The sequence below is a fragment of the Colletotrichum jinshuiense genome, chromosome 1 (assembly GCF_051148585.1).
Source record: "Colletotrichum jinshuiense chromosome 1, complete sequence".
NCBI classification, from domain to species: Eukaryota; Fungi; Ascomycota; class Sordariomycetes; order Glomerellales; family Glomerellaceae; genus Colletotrichum; species Colletotrichum jinshuiense.
In genome coordinates this window covers 105,674-122,450 of record NC_139302.1, presented here as the reverse complement: position 1 = coordinate 122,450, position 16,777 = coordinate 105,674, and the positions used below count along the sequence as shown (strand labels likewise).

At 54.9% G+C, this 16,777-nt stretch overlaps 4 protein-coding genes across 4 annotated transcripts; 2 read left to right on the top strand and 2 right to left on the bottom strand.

Annotated features, from left to right (window-relative positions):
* Nucleotides 1-301: 301 nt before the first annotated feature.
* On the bottom strand, nucleotides 302-8,038 carry EsH8_I_000023 (uncharacterized protein; the record flags this gene model as incomplete). The annotated part of the gene is made up of 5 exons (XM_083267436.1): nucleotides 302-2,127; nucleotides 2,227-6,682; nucleotides 6,773-6,883; nucleotides 6,969-7,804; nucleotides 7,915-8,038. The coding sequence occupies 5 exons, from the start codon at nucleotides 8,036-8,038 to the stop codon at nucleotides 302-304; spliced, it is 7,353 nt and encodes a 2,450-aa protein (XP_083117874.1).
* Nucleotides 8,039-9,589: 1,551 nt separating this feature from the next.
* On the top strand, nucleotides 9,590-10,771 carry EsH8_I_000022 (non-ribosomal peptide synthetase; the record flags this gene model as incomplete). Its single annotated transcript, XM_083267435.1, has 1 exon — nucleotides 9,590-10,771. The coding sequence occupies one exon, from the start codon at nucleotides 9,590-9,592 to the stop codon at nucleotides 10,769-10,771; it is 1,182 nt and encodes a 393-aa protein (XP_083117873.1).
* A 459-nt stretch (nucleotides 10,772-11,230) lies between these two features.
* EsH8_I_000021 (uncharacterized protein) lies at nucleotides 11,231-12,671 on the bottom strand (the record flags this gene model as incomplete). Its single annotated transcript, XM_083267434.1, has 2 exons — nucleotides 11,231-11,758; nucleotides 11,868-12,671. The coding sequence occupies 2 exons, from the start codon at nucleotides 12,669-12,671 to the stop codon at nucleotides 11,231-11,233; spliced, it is 1,332 nt and encodes a 443-aa protein (XP_083117872.1).
* A 673-nt stretch (nucleotides 12,672-13,344) lies between these two features.
* EsH8_I_000020 (uncharacterized protein) lies at nucleotides 13,345-15,006 on the top strand (the record flags this gene model as incomplete). The annotated part of the gene is made up of 6 exons (XM_083267433.1): nucleotides 13,345-14,093; nucleotides 14,168-14,232; nucleotides 14,292-14,455; nucleotides 14,550-14,778; nucleotides 14,859-14,901; nucleotides 14,967-15,006. 6 exons carry the CDS (start codon nucleotides 13,345-13,347, stop codon nucleotides 15,004-15,006), a joined length of 1,290 nt encoding a protein of 429 aa, XP_083117871.1.
* Between the last annotated feature and the right edge of the window lie 1,771 nt (nucleotides 15,007-16,777).

Here is a 16,777-nt window from a genome sequence, read left to right as displayed (position 1 = left end):
TATATATATCAAGCCACTGCTTTAATCAGATAAAAAGTTAATGTTTAATATTGTTATTCTAATTTTAATCTATACTAAGATATTTGATTCCTTCTTCGCTAGCTTGTTGTAGAGCTAGCAGGCATGTACATCTGGTAGCGCTACATCAACCCTTCTAGAGTATGTTCTAGACTTTTCAGGCACACTATTTTTAGTGCAAAAAATTTGACTATGCGAATGTGAGTGGCAAAAGGATCTTGTCTGCTATAGAAAGGCGCGTCTGGCAGCCCTGACGCGTTAAAATAGCAAAGCACTCTGCCCCCTAGGATGCCTCTTGCACCCCCTTAGCCAAGAGTCCCGACTTGGCGGCGACTCGCTCCGAGAAGACTGCCATTGGCACGGCGGCCATGACATCGAAGACGGCGATGCGCGCCTGGCAATCCCGCAGTGCCCAGTTGACAATCTCAATGGCAGCCAAGGAATCGACGCCGTAGCTGTGCAAGTAGCGTCCCGTGTCAAGCTCGCTCGGCGGCATGGCGAGCATCTTGGCCACGCGCACAACGAGAGCAGAAAGCACGGCTGATGCCGCCTCGGACAATGTCCCAGCTCGGGGTAGCAGGGCAGAGAGCGGCTCTTGGCCGCCACCTTCCCCAGGAGCTCCTGCGACACCCTCTACTTTTTCATCGCCCACGCGCGCCATGATGCCGAAGCGGGCGTCTGTTTCGAAGTAGTATGGAGGCTCGATGCCCGCCGCGATCGAACCGGCACGTGTCCCCAAGCCGGTAGGCAGCTGGGCGCCTGTCTTGTCGGGCGTCATGCAAAGCCTCATGAGGGCGAGGAACTCATGCTCCCGAATGCCCCAGACCTTCTCCCACTCGGCGATATCACCCACGGCGCCCTCCTCCGCGAGCCGACCAACCTCACGCATGAGGCCAAGGTCGATGCTCACGGCGTGCTTACCGCGAGCGCGACGGGCGTGGGCGAGCGCGTCCTGAAAGCCGCAGCCCGCGACGTAATTGGCCTGCCCGCGGTTTCCGAAGACGCCGCAGAAAGACGACAGCATGACGAAGTAGTCGGTCGTATTAGGCAGCAAGTCGCTGAGGTTCTGGCTGCCCTGGACTTTGGGGCGTGTCGACTGCACCCAGTCGGCATAGGTCATATTCTCGAAGAGCACATCGCGGAGGACCATGGCGCACTGGAAGCAGCCGCGGATGGGGCCGTTAAGTTCAGACTCGGCCCGCGACAGCGCAGCGCTGACTGAGGAGGCCGAGGACACGTCGCATGCCAGGGCGAGGGCGAAGACGCCTTGCTCGCGCAGCTCAGCGAGATGGGCCTGGCCCTGGGCCGAATCGGCGCCGGAGCGGCTGAGGAAGCACAGCTTGCGCGCCCCATCGGCGACAAGCATCTTGGCCAGACTGCGTCCGAGGCCGCCGAGGCCGCCAACGAGGACGTGAATGCCACCCACGTCGAGCACCATCGGAGGGGGAGGTGATCGCAGGGCTGGCACGATGTGCTCCGGCCTCCACTGCAGCACGATCTTGCCCGTATGTCTGCCCGATTGCATCAACCGCAGAGCCTTTGTCATATCGGAGATGGGGTGTGTGAGCAGCGGAGTCGCCGGCTTGATGACGCCCTTCGTGAGCAGAGGCGCTGCGTCTCGTACGATCTCCGCCATGAGCTCCCGTCGGTCGTCCCAGATTGCCTTGAGGTCAAAGAAGGAAAACGTGGCCCCTTGGCGGAACGGCCCCATATCTAGACGCGTGTTGTCCACGATGTCTCTCAGTCCGATCTCAACAAAGTGCCCTCCCGGTGCGATACACTCCCAGCTACGTCTAAGTGACTCGCCGGCGAGGGAGTTGAGGATGATGTCAACTCCCCTACCTCCGGTTATGCGCTTCACGCCCTTAGCAAACTCCAGATCTCGGCTGCCGAAAATGTGGTCCTCGGCGACGCCATAGACGTCGCGCACCAGAGTCCGCTTCTCGGGGCTGCCCACGGTGGTGAACACCTCCAGCCCCAGGTGCCTCGCAATCTGCAACGCCGCCTGCCCGACGCCGCCGGCGCCGGCGTGGATCAGAACACTCTGGCCTTTTCGTGCCCTGGCAATATGTGCGAGCGCATACCATGCCGTGTAGCTGGCCACCGGCACTAATAAAAAAATGCTTGTCAGTAAGCCAAATCGGATGGGAATGGAGAGGAGAGAGAAACTGGTGTGATTTGACAAGGATGTAATCGGAACAAACGTACAGCTGGCTCCTTCCTCGAAGGTCATGTTCTCAGGCAGCTTGAAAGCATAGTCCGCGCAGCCCCTGAAAAGGGTATTGTGCGCACCGTTGCCCAGTAGAGCGACCCGATCGCCTTTTCTAATGTGCTCGACGGCATCACCGACACGCGTCACCGTCCCCGCAGCCTCTAGACCCAGCGTTGTCGACGGGAGAAGGCCCATGATGGTCATGACCTCACGGAAGTTGAGTGCCGTGGCAGCGACGGCGATCTCGATGTCGTTGGGACTCAGAGGCTCGGTTGCTGCATTTGTTGCAGCCTCAAAGCGGATAGAGTCGATGAGACCGGGCTTTCCGACGGCGAGTTCGATGGCAGGTGTTCTTATGGTGGCAGTGCTTATGGGAAGGAGATCGACCACCGCCGCCTCCTTAGGGCTTGTAATGAGGTGTAAAGTCTCGTTAAGGGAATTGTCCTCGAGGGCCCGGCAGATGTAGGGAACTCCGTTGCGGATCTGGAACTCGTGGTCCGGGGGGATGGCGGTTGTGGAGGTGGAGGAGGGATGGGAGGTGGATTGCCTGCTACAGAAGATATCCGCCGTGAGGGATGCCGAGGCTTCGAGGTTTCCTGCCTTGGTAGACTTATCAACCATGATAGATAGAGGCTGGAGAGCGAGAAGCTCGTTATGAAGGGTACGGAGGACACCGATCATCATGGCGGCTGCGGGAGTGCCACCAGCCTCCACGTTATCGGTCCCCGTCAACCACGTCAAGTGAGAGGCGTGAAGCACTACCTGCTTGATCCCATAGAAGTTTTCCTCGCTGAGTTCTTCAAGCAGGGGCTCGTCAAACTCAACCAAAGAAATGCACTTCTTGTCCTTTACATTGTCGTCCGTGACTTGCTCCCACGGTAGTACAGTCGCCTTGCGACCACGCGAGTCAAGGGCTTGCACCAGCTTGCTCTCAAACTGCTCAAACTCAGAGCTCTTGCTACCTGGGACGAGAATGACTGTCTCGGCTGGCTCTCCATGTCCATTGGTCTCAACGCCACCCGCCTTTTTCACGTCAAAAACCCTGACAACGTATTGTTCGTCGTCGAACTGCAGTCTTTCCTGGAGTTTCGAGAAAGATGGGCAAATAGAGTTGAGCCTGTTGGAGGTATTTCTAGCATCAACAAGGCAGAGCAAGGTACATGGCCCTTGATCAAGGCTCCGGATGAGGCTATTGAGAGTGTCGACTGGATCATCTACCTGGGAGAGGTGAGCCGCGATGAGGAGTTCGGGTTTGGCGGCATCTGCGTCCGACAACTCCTTGAGGATGACAGTCTCGTAACGCGTCTTCTTGTTCTCGAGCTTGTCCAGAATTTCCTGGACGACTTCTTTCTTGTCTTCAGTATAGCCTACTCGGTACTTTGTCGTTGCAAAGACGCCGGCGCCGATGTCCAGGTCGGGCAGCACAACTTGATCCGAAACGGCGACCTCGCCAAGTGTCAAGGCGGGATTCTCATGATGCATTAGGTTGATCAGCTCAGACAACTTGGCCAGCGCCGAGTCTTTGTCCTTTCGTCTCTTGCTGACTTCCCCTTCAACGACCCGGATCGTGTTCTGCACATCCAATAAGCTCATCGCCGGCTTCCACTCGAGCTTTCCGCACAGGCTCTTGGGCTCGGTCTCGCTAGCCTCATCTCCCATCTCGCCGGCCACGCTTGCGTAGCATAGGCCCATCATCTTGATAACGGGAGCATGCGTCCGTGGATTTTCCATGATGATATCGGCCTTGAACTCCTTCATGCCGTGCTCCCGGGCGTCGCAGAAGCCCGATACCTGCTCGCCCGCCGACCACGGAACATCCATGCTGACGATGACATCGTCGACAAACTTGGGAATCCAGGGCTTCGTCACGTCCATGGCCGCAAATGCCATGTGGATGACAGCATCGAGGAGAGCGGGGTGCACGACGTGCGGTCTGCCGTTGCCCAGAGAATAAGATGTGTCGTCGAGACCCACGTCGGGCACGTCAACCGCGCAGCTGCTCTGGCCTCCTCCGGGTACGCTGCGTCTGCCGATAGCGCTGATGTTGGAGAAGGCCGGTCCGTAGGTGAGACCAAGGGAGGAAAGGTGAGAGTAGAATTCAGATGCATCGACAAAGGTGCTGCATTGGCTTTGGGCCTCGAGGGTGCGACGCTGCAGAGCTTCCTTCTCGGCGGTAGCCTCCTCTCCGATGCTGCATCCGCCGTCATACTCGACGAGTATGAGACCAAGGCAGTTACGCTCGAATGCTTTACCGTCAGGCGAGTTGGAGATGACAAATTCGGTCCACGTGCTAGCCGTGGCCCTCGTGCCTGTCAGGTGTGGCCGCAGCACGATGGAGAACTCGACGTCCTCATCATCCTGTATGATCATGGGCGAGATGAACTGCACGTGGCGGAGGTGAAACCCGCGCACCACCTTACCGTCCCGGCTGGAAATCTGCATCACCGCCTCGATCGCCATGGCGAGAAACCCGGCTGCGGGATACAGGATGCTACCCTGAATCTTGTGGTCAACCATCCACGGCTCGTCCTTCACGCGCATGTAGCCGCGCCAGGCGTGTTCGCCGGCTGCAGGAGACGGTATGGGCGCCCCAAGCAGGCCGAGGTGCGGGAATTGGCGCATGCGCTGTTCGCGAGCCCAGCGTGTCTCGGCCCAGTATCGCTGGTTGTGATTCCACGGGTACGAAGGAAGGCCAATCAGGGCCCTGGGCGGTCGCGGTCCTGTGGCGACCGCGTTGACCTTCTCGAGACTGACGGGAAGAGATCTCGCGTACAGATCACCGGCCAAGGCGAGGGCCGTCTCGACACCGTCCTCCCAGCGTAGGAGGGCGGAGGTGTACGGCACGTTGGTGACGCCGATAGCTTTCAAGCTCTGGAGCGATGGGCCTTGCAATGCCGGGTGCGGGCCAACTTCGATGAGTAGGTCAACGGCGTTCTCGCTCGCTCTACCTCCACCTTTACCGTCAGTGTTTTGCGGCCGGACGAGATCCTGCACGGCACCGGCGAATTGGACGGGCGAGACAAGGTTCCGAACCCAGTGGTCGGGGCCCAGGTCTCCCGGCTGTACGACGGCACCTGCACAGCTCGAGTACATGGTACACTTGCTGTGGCCCGGCTGGCGCGGTTTCATGTCCGCGATAGCTTCGAGGTAATCAGAGGCGACAATCTTCATGTGGTGAGAATGGTACGCCGTGTCGACTTGCAACTTTCTCGCAAAGATACCCTCTTGGGTGAGGGCATCACTGAGCCTATCGATTCCGGCAACGTCGCCTGATAGGGTCACGCTCGAGGGTGAGTTGATGCATGCGACGGTGACTTGGCCTGGTGCCACACGCTCGATAAACTCGGCCGCCTTCTCGCACGAAGTTCCAACCGCCATCATGGCGCCGCGGGTGGCCGGTGACACGCTCTTGAGACTGGTCGACAGGATGCCGCGGTAATAAGCCACCTGCCAGGCGTCCTCACGGCTCAGCGCTCCGAGGGAGTATGCTGCGGCGATCTCACCGCTCGAGTGGCCCGTCACGGCTGTGGGTTCGATCCCCCAGTGCTTCAGAAGATCGACCAAGGCCACTTGCAGGACGGTGCACAACGCCTGACTGTACTCGGCGACTCCCAGCTTGGACTGGCCCTTGGGCCGGCACAGCTCCTCCTCGGCCGACCATTCGCAGCCCAATTCCGACTTGAGATAGCTGTCAGCATCGTGAACGCTCTTGGCAAAGACTGGGAAGGCCATAAGCTCCATCCCCATGCCGGCCCATTGGGCGCCCTGCCCGGTGAAGACAAAGCCGATCCGAGGGGCGCGAGACGCCGCAAGGTACTCTGGCGATGGTGACTCTTTGTTCTGTAGAGCCTTGACGAGACCGGCGAGGGAAGACGCCGCCGCGAAGGTTTTCCATTGGTGCGGTGTACGCCGCGTGTTGAGAGTGTGTGCCAGGTCGAAGAGATACTCTTCCTCGTCGACATGCTCGCCGTCGGCGGTCTTCTTCTGGAGGAAGCCGACCAGATTCTCTTTCACTCGCTTGATGCCGTCTCTATCTTGCGCGCTAATGGAGAAGACGAGGGTTGGCGTAGAACCTTTGACAGGTGCTGTGCCATTGGTTTTCCCGTTCGAGTGGCCGTTAGTGTGGCCGTTAGTGAGCAGACCACGCTGATTCGCGCGGCGTGTACGATGAACCCCGTTCATTTTGCGGGACTCAAGGTACGACAATGCATCGTCCAACACGGCGTGGGCGTTTGTTCCTGCAAAGCCGAATCCGTTGACGCTGACACGGCGGATACCATTGTGCTCGGGGAACGACACGAGTGTCGTGGGTATCGTAAGATTCCATTCGTGAAGCGGGATTTTTGGGTTCAGTGTCTTGACTGTGATTGTAGGCGGGATCAAGCCATGTTCGAGGACAAGAACGGCCTTGACGAGGGCGGCAAGACCTGCACAAGCCTCCAAATGTCCAATCTATGAAGACTCGGGTTAGCCCCCGCCCCTTGTTCTTTGTTCCTTGTTCCCGGGCGGCATCTTAAGCAGTAGAGAGGGGCTGGAACTTACGTTTGACTTGACTGAACCGATTAGAAGCTTTTCGCCCTTCGGCTTGCTGGACGCAATGGTTGTAAAAACGCTTCTTGTTTCCTCCTGATCGCCAGCTTGTGTCCCGGTGCCCTAAATTCAGGAACTCAATGTCAGCTTTACGCGGGAAAAAGACCAAAACTCAAATCATTTTTGTCAGGACAGATATGATACGCACGTGAGCTTCAACATATCCAGTATCCTCAAAGCCCAGACCGGCCAGCTTATATGCGTCGCGGATCAGGTCGGCCTGCGCTCTCCAATCCGGCAACGTCAAGCCCTTGGTGTGTCCGTCTTGGTTACTGGATGTGCCTCTGATGACGGCCCTGATGGGATCGCCGTCTCGAACGGCATCTTCTACCCGCTTCAAGGTTAGGGCTCCGATACCTTCTCCCCGCCCGTATCCGTCGCCGCTCGCGTCGAATGCCTTGCTCTTTCCGTCTGGAGCGAGCAACGACGCGCTGCTCAAGACTTTAAACATGTCTGGTGAGAGCATGAGGTTCGTCCCGCCAACGATTGCCATGTCACTCTCTCCAGTCCTGATACTCTGACACGCCGTGTGTAGCGCCACCAAGCTGCTAGAACATGCCGTATCCAGCGTCAAACAGGGCCCGCGGAGGTCCCACAGCCACGACAGCCGACCCGCCATCGTGGTCGCGTGGTTGCCTGCCAGTGTGTAAGTGGGCATATTGTCCGCGTCTTTGCGCAGAATATTGTAGTAGTCATCGGTCAGCACGCCCACAAAGACCCCCGTCCGTGAGCCTGCAATCCGTGGCAGGAGGAGGCCGGCACTTTCCAGTGCCTCATAGGCGACCTCGATGAGCAGGCGCTGCTGAGGGTCCATGGCCATTGCTTCGGCCTTGGAGAGCGTGAAGAAGCCTGCGTCAAAGCGAGCGATGTCGGGCTTTAGGAAGAAAGCGGACTTGGTTTTGCTGGTGTTGGTCCGCCTGTGCTCTGGCGGACTCCAGAAAGCTTCCGCATTGAACCGGTCTTTTGGGATCTCGCTCCACGCGCCTTGGTTCCTGTCAGTTATCATCATGTTCGGGGATACAAGGGGAAAGAGTGTTTGGGGGACACCCGAGGAGGTGAGATCTGGGGCGGCTTAGCAGAGGCAATCAACATACACTCGCCGCTGGAAATCGAGTGCCAGAATCTGTCGACATCTTCGCCGTTGCCCGGGAATCGACATGACATGCCGATGATGGCGATATCGCCCGTGTAGTTGTCATGTTTGCTTGTTGAGTCCATGATGGCGACTGCGGCAGTCCGACACCTGTTGAAAGACTTGTCCGTATGGTGCTGTTTGACGAGACAAACAAAAAACCTTGAAAGCGTTGGAAAAAGACGAAGTAGCACTTGAGGCGAACAAGTTTACCAGACCCCTTGATATTTGGGTTGATATTTGGGAATCCAACGTTTTTTCAACACCTCAAACTCTGCTCATAACACGTATGAATACGCAAGCATTTATTGTTTCTAGACCTCAAGGAAGGACCACAGTAAGGCCAGAAAAAAACGTGGCTTCAGTTATGGGACAATATCTTCGATAGAGTGACTACTTGAGCCGTTATTCTATCAAGTATTCAACCACACATACTCCCTAGCAAGATAAGGCTTATTTTTTTTCTTCTACTCTTTTTTGATCATACCCCGTATACATGCAACTATGACTTTTGCTCATTGGTTCTTGGTTTCCGGATTCTCATCTTTGGACCCAGATCCTCGTTCCTTGTCTAAGCCTAAACAGCACACATACACTAGTTGGAATTCTCCGAATGTGCACACATTTAACACCTGATCCGGAGGAAATGGGCATTTTCCTAAATTCCTAGATTGCCGGACTAATTGTTTCTATGCACCGGTTTCGTGTTCTGCCACCCAAAGCTTCAAAGCCGGGTCTTTTCCAGACGATCGATGCAAAGCTGGACATGGGCAGTACCGCATGGATTCTTACATGTGCTTACATGTACGCCTATTCTGTATGGGGCCATTTGTTATCTGTACCTTTCCCGCCAGAAATTCTCATCGGCTGCGACAGTGTCCTCAGAGTCCCGCCCCACGACTTTGATCCACATTACATACCGGCCGTCCTTTTTACGCTATACGGATTGTACACATGTCGTTCAAGGTTACGCACAGTTTAGAATCCATTCGGGCCAGTGGAGTTTCACATCTCGCAGTGCCAGTAATGGTTTGGAGTGGGGCAAGTCGAATTTCAAGAATAATCCCCCTGACTGCATTTTCCCTCCCTGTGACCTGATCGAGTACCCCCCGAAGCCCACTTTCATGCACGGTGAATCCTGCGCTACTACTTGAGGTATACACTACGTAATATTTTATCAGAAAGAATGGCCACCCCTTCCAGGTTCCTCTCGGGCAAAATGGGCCTTTATTCAGTTTAGTGGAGAGGATCCAGCATTTAAACACCGAAGGATTTGCACAAAACCCAGAGCGGGGCCGTGAAATAGTCGCCGCGAAATCCTTTGGATGCACGAAATGACTCGTTGAAGATGGGTTTTTGGCCTACTGCTACGTAGAGATGAACATAGGCAAGCGTCAACGTTCATGTCGTCATACGGGGACAGTGAAAGAGGACGAGGGGAGAGCCTCAAGTCAATGGTTGGGAGTCTCGTGATTGACACTGTAAGTGGCCGAGATGAAAGTCTGTAGCTTGAGAGCAGATGGTTTACGGACTCTGCTGGAGTCGAACTTGTAGGCTAGTCAGCGCTCTCCCCCGGGTCTCAAACTTTCAACTGTTCAGCCCTAGCCTCGAGCACTCCTGTCAAGTATCCTTTTAGCATGACTCTGCAGGGCGAACCTAGCTTTGAACAATGCCTCAGCATCATTTCCGAGGAAACGGGAATCCCCCGCATTGATCTCGATGTCGATACGGAATTCGCTGACCTGGGCATCAACCACGTGTTGGCACACGCCATCACTGACCATATTGCCCAGGCGACGTCTCTGCGCCTCTGTGTCGACGTCTTTGAGAATTTCCCGGACGTGCAAAGCTTTGTCGACCACCTGAAGACACTCGGGGTTACACATCAGGGCGACCAAAAGAACACTGCGGCGGCGCATACAGAAGGTGATCATGGTTCTGGATTCAAGGGTGCACGGCCTGAGTTAGCGCCGGATGAGACGAAGAAACCGCATAGCAAGCAGCCGCTCATGTTGCTCCTCAAAGGAACGCCGGGGAAATCGTCCAAGAACGTCTTCCTCCTGCCCGACGGGTCCGGCTCCGCCATGTCGTACGCTCGAGTTCCCACACTCAGCAAACACCTGACCCTCTACGGCCTCAACAGCCCACACCTCGGCACCGGCCCCTTCAAAACCACCATACCAGCACTGGCTCTCCTCTGGACGAACGCCATCATGGCAGCCCAGCCCCACGGCCCGTACGTGCTCGGTGGCTGGTCTGCGGGGGGGTACTACGCGACCGAGGTGGCGCGCTTGCTGCTCACGCGGGGTGAGAGCGTGGAGAGCATTGTGATCATCGACTCTCCGTGTCGGCTGGGATATGGAGCACCGCCTATCGAGCTGTTTGAGTTCCTGGCGGGCAAAAACCTGATGGGCAATTTCCCCAAGGGCACGCCGGCCTGGCTCATGGACCACTTTGCGGGGACGATGGCCGCGGTGAGGGAGTACAATCCCACCCCAGTCCCAGGAGTTCCACGTGTTTATGTCATCGAATCGAAAGACGGGGTGCTGAACACGGAGAAGGAGGCGATTGGCAGCGGCCTTGATCTGACGGACGGTGTAACGAGGATGCTGCTGTTGCGGCGGGGCGTGTTTACGACTGGTGGGTGGGAAACGCAGTTCCCAGGGGCGGAGCTACTATGGTCCAGGATGACAGGGAGTCATTTCACCTTGGTCCATCCACCGCACGTGCAAATGCTGGCATCGTTGCTGCGCGAAGCCGTTGAGGGCAACGCTGCTCGATTGAATAACTGGTCACTCTGGTCCACTGACGAATCCTGATGGATCTTACAGTAGTACTACTGAAGATAAAAAGTTTCTTTCATTTTTAAATAAAATACCTCCTACCATGAAAACAGTCAGCCAGTTCGGCAATTGCAAATACGGTGCATACAACGCGATATTTTGAGTGTGAGTTAGTAAGAAAATTAGGTGTATTACGAATTAGACTTTTATGATACATTATGTCAGATCAGGTCATAAAGGGCACATTTCCTGATTTACTTCATTGAAATTATCCCGCATTCAAATTATCTTGCAAACATTGCTGGTCCGCCACCTGAAGCAATATTCGATACAGAGAACGCCGGCCATTCACAAACGCACAAATGGGGTCAAGAAACGTAGAGTCAGAGGGCCGACAAAATGTTCATGGGCAATTGATTTCAGGACGCTAAATACATCTTTTCACGATCTTCCTCTAACAGGAACGCAGGCAATTAAGTCTCATTCGCGGCCACCTCACTTGCGGTACTCGAACTCGACTGTGGACTGCACAGCGCCATCAACACGTCCGGTGCCGATATAATGGAAGTTCGGATCAGCCTCCTTGAAGATCTTCTCATACTCGGCTACAGTCCGCTCCTTGGCATAATGAGCCGCCAGCATGGAGATGTCTTCGAGCCAGACGGCCTTCTCATCCCAAGTGTTGGTCAGCGTCGCCGGTGGTTCCGGCATGACGGCCTCGTAGAGGATGACCCGTGCGCCGCTCTTCAAAGCTGGCACCAAGTTCTTGACGATGATCACCGCCTTCTCGTCGGTCCAGTCGTGGAGGATGTGACGGAAGATGTAGTAGTCGCCCTGCACGGTGTTGGGCGTGAAGAAATCGTAGTCGACAAACGAGATGCGGTCCGAGAACTGCGGGAATTCCTTGGCCAGTGTCGATCGGCCCTGGTCGAGCGCCACCTTGTTGAAGTCCTGCACAATGAACTTGGCCTTGGGGCAGCCCGGTGCCATTTCCAGACACGTTTGTCCTGCTGATCCGCCGACCTGTGTGCGATGTCTTTGTCAGTTCCTTGCGGGATCCAAGAATGCCGAATGTGATGGGGGATCGCTGGGACAGAGCGGAAGGGTGGGAGCGGCTCAAAATCAAACTTACATCCACAATCGTTGCATCGCCAACGTCGGACCAATCTCTTGCCTTGAGGATATGGGACATCTTCCAACGCGGCAGGTTAGCCCGTGCCACCATGGCGCCGTGGTACACCTCGGCCACGCGCTTGTTCTTCTCAGCAAAGTCGAAAACAGTCTCGTAGCCTGGATACGCCAGGTTGAAAGGCGCCTCCGGTACCGGCACCGGCTCGTCAGTCTCCAGCAGCAACTTGGTCACGCCTTGACGCGCTCCTTGTTGCAGCATGAGCGCATCAGCAATGCGACCAACGAAGCGAGCGTGCAGGCCACAGCTCCCAACGGCAAGGTTACGAAGATGTGTCGAGCGCGTAAGCCTCGACGATGCAGCCGAGTGCGCAAACACACCTGGCCGCGGTTCGGTGAAGACGCCATTGCCGATTGCGTAGCGAACCATGCGTTCAGTGACATCGAGGGGCAGGTCGACCTTCTTGGCCAGATCACCCGAGGCGATGACGCCGTCCAGGGGTATCGCCTCGGGTATGTCGAAGCGAAGCAGCACGTCCAGGTTGGCCGTGTCCGATGGCGCCCATTTCAGAGAGATGATCTGGTCTTCCGGTCCTTGGGCAAGGAGCCAGAGGGACTTGGCGGCGGCAGCAAGCTCGTAGCGAACCTTGCGGAGAGTGCTGCTCTCGCCGGCGTAGTCATCATGACCAGACTCGGCGAAGGTCGGGGATGATATCGACTCGGCGCCGAGCTGACGAGAGAGGACAATGGCCTTCTCCAAAATGGTGGCCGTCAGGCTTTCGATCGTTTGGGGTGTCTGGCCACTCATCGTGCTGGATTCTGAATGTTCGTGTTTGGATGACCAGGCTTTTGAAAGAAGGCCGGACACGGGATCACCCGCCTGCTTTTAAGCCATCGTTGCACCTAGTCTCTTGATGCAGAGAGACAATTGTTTTGGCGAATCCATATCTAGCCGGACAATGAGAATGACACGTTGGAGTGCCTAGGCTTCCTAACGTTACTGGTTGACGGGACATTTTTACGAGACCACGACGGCACATTCACGACATCCGAAAAATAGATATATCCTCAATTTGCATAAGCGGGGACTATAGAGCCTGGCTGCAGCCTCCTGGCAGCATACTCGGATAAAGAAATCGATTAGGGGGCTCGTGAACGTACCCTTGCCATGATGACGGCGATTTGATCTTCGTCAGCAAAATGTCGCCGTGAAAAATGCTCCTATTGGCCACGAGGCATAACACACTTGGAGTTACGCGACAAACTCGGCACTATGCGATCAGTCCCAACGACAACCCTCACTCGCTTGTTTTTAGAGGACGGGGATAAGGGTATGCAATCAATTAGTTGCCTCTGTTCACTAAAGCAATCCCTGACTTCAGGTATATGATAATGGCAACCAAGCCTAGGAACCAACTGTGTATCGTTTCCCAGTCATTCCATATCAACAAATTCACACGACGATCACCACCGCCGATATCATGGGGTCCCTCAACCCGAGCAGAAGTCTCAACATTATCGTCGCCGGGGCCGGAATCGCCGGTGTCACCGCCGCTGTGGCCCTGCGCCAGGCGGGCCACACCGTTCACCTGCTTGAGAAGTCGGCCTTTGCAAACCCAGAGGTCGGCGCAGCGATCAACGTCACTCCCAACGGAGCCCGTTTGCTGCGCAGCCTGGGCTTCGACTTTGAGCGTGCGTTAGCCTATCGAGTGACCGGGTATAACTTTGTGCGTGGCGAGAATCTTGAGAAGCTGAATATTGTGCACGACGTTCCCAAGATCGAGCCGGGGACGTGGGCAGTTCACCGCGCCGACTTGCACGCCGAGCTGATGAGGCTGGCTCGTGAGGTTCATGATGGAACAGAGAGCAAAGCATCGGGCCCACCGGTTGACTTGCGCCTGGGGACCCGAGTGCAGAATGTCTTCTCTCGAGATGATGGTGCCGGAGTCATATTAGACAACGGGGAAACGGCAAGCGCAGATATTGTGGTTGTTGCTGACGGGGGCAACTCTGTCTTGCGGAGCTACGTTCTCGGAGAGGGTGATGATGAGGCCAAGAAGCCGGTGCATTCTGGCATGGCAGCATTTCGGTTTTTGATCGAAACGAATAAGCTAAAGGCCGACAAGGAGTTGGCAGCATGGCTGGATACAACTGTAGGCACCGTCACCTTGTTTGCCGACATGGCCGAGACGGCGAAGGAGAGACATATGATATGGTATGGCTGCCATGGGTGAGTATGACCCCCTGAGAAATCTCGTCACACCGATCTGGGTAAGCGGTTTTTAGTGACTCGTCAAATACCAGAAACAAGCTTCAGAATTTCGTTGGCATCCACCCATCCGAGATCCAGACCATCGAAGAGTCTGATGGTGAGATTTGTTTCTCGAGACACTTTCACAGTGCTCCGCCAGCTAACCATAAGACTCAGAGTTGAAGGGAGCTATGATGCAAGAGTACGACCACTTCGATACGAGCATCAAGACGATGATTGGCATGGCTTCGCATCTCAAACGCTGGCCCTTGTACGTCCACGAGCCCATATCCACTTGGGTTCGCGGGCGTGTCGTCTTGATTGGAGACGCCGTGCACCCGGTTTGTTTTTCTTTTCACCTTACCCTTCAGCCACAGCAAGCAAGGACTATGCATTTTATACAAAGAAGGGCAATCTGACGCGTAACGTCATCAGATGTTGCCTTTTGGGGCGCAAGGTGCCAACATGGCCATCGAGGATGGTGCTGCCCTCGGCTTCCTCATGAAAGGAAGCGGCGAAAACGACATTGTAGACTCCTTGATCAAGTTTGAGAAGCTTCGGAGCAAGAGGGCTGCTCGCGTTCAGATCCTATCCAGCGTCCGAGCCGGCCGTGAGCCCGAGGTACAAGAAAAGCTGACCAAATATCTAGACTCAGACGTCACAAGTAAGTGGAAGTGTGGATGGATTTCCTACACAAATGCATGTGCAGCAAACATTGCCGGTTTACTGACTTGTTCACTGAAGGACCACCGGCAACAAATTCAGAACGCTGCATGCATGACTGGGGGTATGTTACCGGGCCGTCCCTCTTGACTTGTGGAAAGAAATGCCTGCTAACAAAAGCCTCCCTAGTTACGATTTACTTGCAGAGGGGGAAAAGCTGGCCTTGTGACAAGTCGACGTACCAGCTGCAGCTGGGGGTAAACTCAATTCCGCCTTCAGACATGTTGCGTCAGCTTTCTTTTCTAGCCATGGCTGTCCTGTTTACGTTACTGTTTCTCGCCTCGCCCTCCAGACGCCGGACTTTGATCTCCCGCAATAGGTGGGTAGCTACTCTTGGAGCGAGGCAGGCATTGCTGGCCTGATTGGGGTGAAGCAGGCGAGTCAGTACAGGGTGAAGGAAAATCGAATTCTATTCGCCCGTCATATCCGTAGTTGTATCCGTAATTACACCCGAACGGATCGCTTCTGCGTCGAGCAATGCGGACCAGCGGGTACGCGGCGCATTTACGCGGCGCATTTGCTTGGCTCGCACATCTCTCGCTGCCTATCCGTGTTTCGCAGAACCAAGTTGCTCTCACTCGCGTTGATACCTTTCTGGCCAAAGAACGTCAGTCTGAATCTTTAGTTAAGTAGCAATTTTGAGTCATGAGAATTGGTGCTAAGTTTTATCCACTTACCTGTCCAACCCGGGCCTCATTCTCCTCCTCCTTCTTCCGCTCATACGATGTTACGGGTACAGATCCGAAGTAGCCCCACGGATGACAATGGGGCTGGTAGCTCGGAACGGGCCCCGGAAGCAAGGGTTGGGTGCTAGCCTGGCATACGGAGTATATAAATGGGGGATCAGACAACTGCCCCCCACCGTGGAGCTGCCCGGAAACGCTTCCCTACCAATCGCTGAACACAGGAGGAGGCACAGCGCCAACAAGGATCTTGGAATTCTTTCTTGACGCGCCACTTCTCCCCCTCATTTTATTTTTATTTTCTATCGTCCTGGTGCACAATATTTGCAGCTTCACCAAGACTAGACATTACTGTCTGACATTTCTGGTCTTGTTAACGTACACACGTTCAAATCCGTGGAAGATACGAGTGCCCTGCAACATGATAATCGGTGATGTGGTGTGCAGGGCGGTGGGTGGCTGATGTACAGTACCTGAATTGCTATTGGCCAGAATCTGCTGATACCGGATCCATTGTAACGTCAGCCAACTTGTGAGTATTGATCATATACAACTAGGTTGGTCTGATGACATGGAGAATGCTGCCCCAACAAGCGTGCCAAGAAGGGTAAGTGATGGCGGTCTCCCTGCCACGTTATGTAATGTAATTTATGTTTTACGAACAGTACGAAGGGCACCATTTTTTAAATTATGCAAGAGTGTTCATTATTTCAGAGAATGGACGGCACATGGCTTGAATAGCAACACACAGTCGACCCAAGTTCGACGGTGACGCCATTTACAGCAACTAGACCTGTCCACCTCGAAATTCAGTCTCGGAACCTTGAGGAGCATGCTGCATTCTGCCATACCGCCATTGGGAGTTGGTCGTGTTACATAGTGAACACGATGCCCCCCTTCCACCTAACCGTGCCATACCGTTGTCAGGGTGAGGCGGGATGCTATTGGCAAAATAGTATCTGCCTTCTACAACAATGCCAAATTCCTTTTAAACATACAATATCTTTAATTCGATGACGAAATTTGTAAATACAGATACAATCAAAAGGCCGACTCATGAACCAGTCTCCTAATACTGAGTCTGTTTTCACATATTTCTTTCTTATTTTTCCTCGCTCTGAGTTCGAATCCGAATTTAAGTGTCAACTCCGTTACTCTCCTGGTAGGGGGTGAGATGCTTTAAGTCGTTTGCAATGCTCTGGTGGAAAACTGTCAAGAGGATTGTTTGTTTGTTTGTTGTTTACCTGCCTGGCAGGG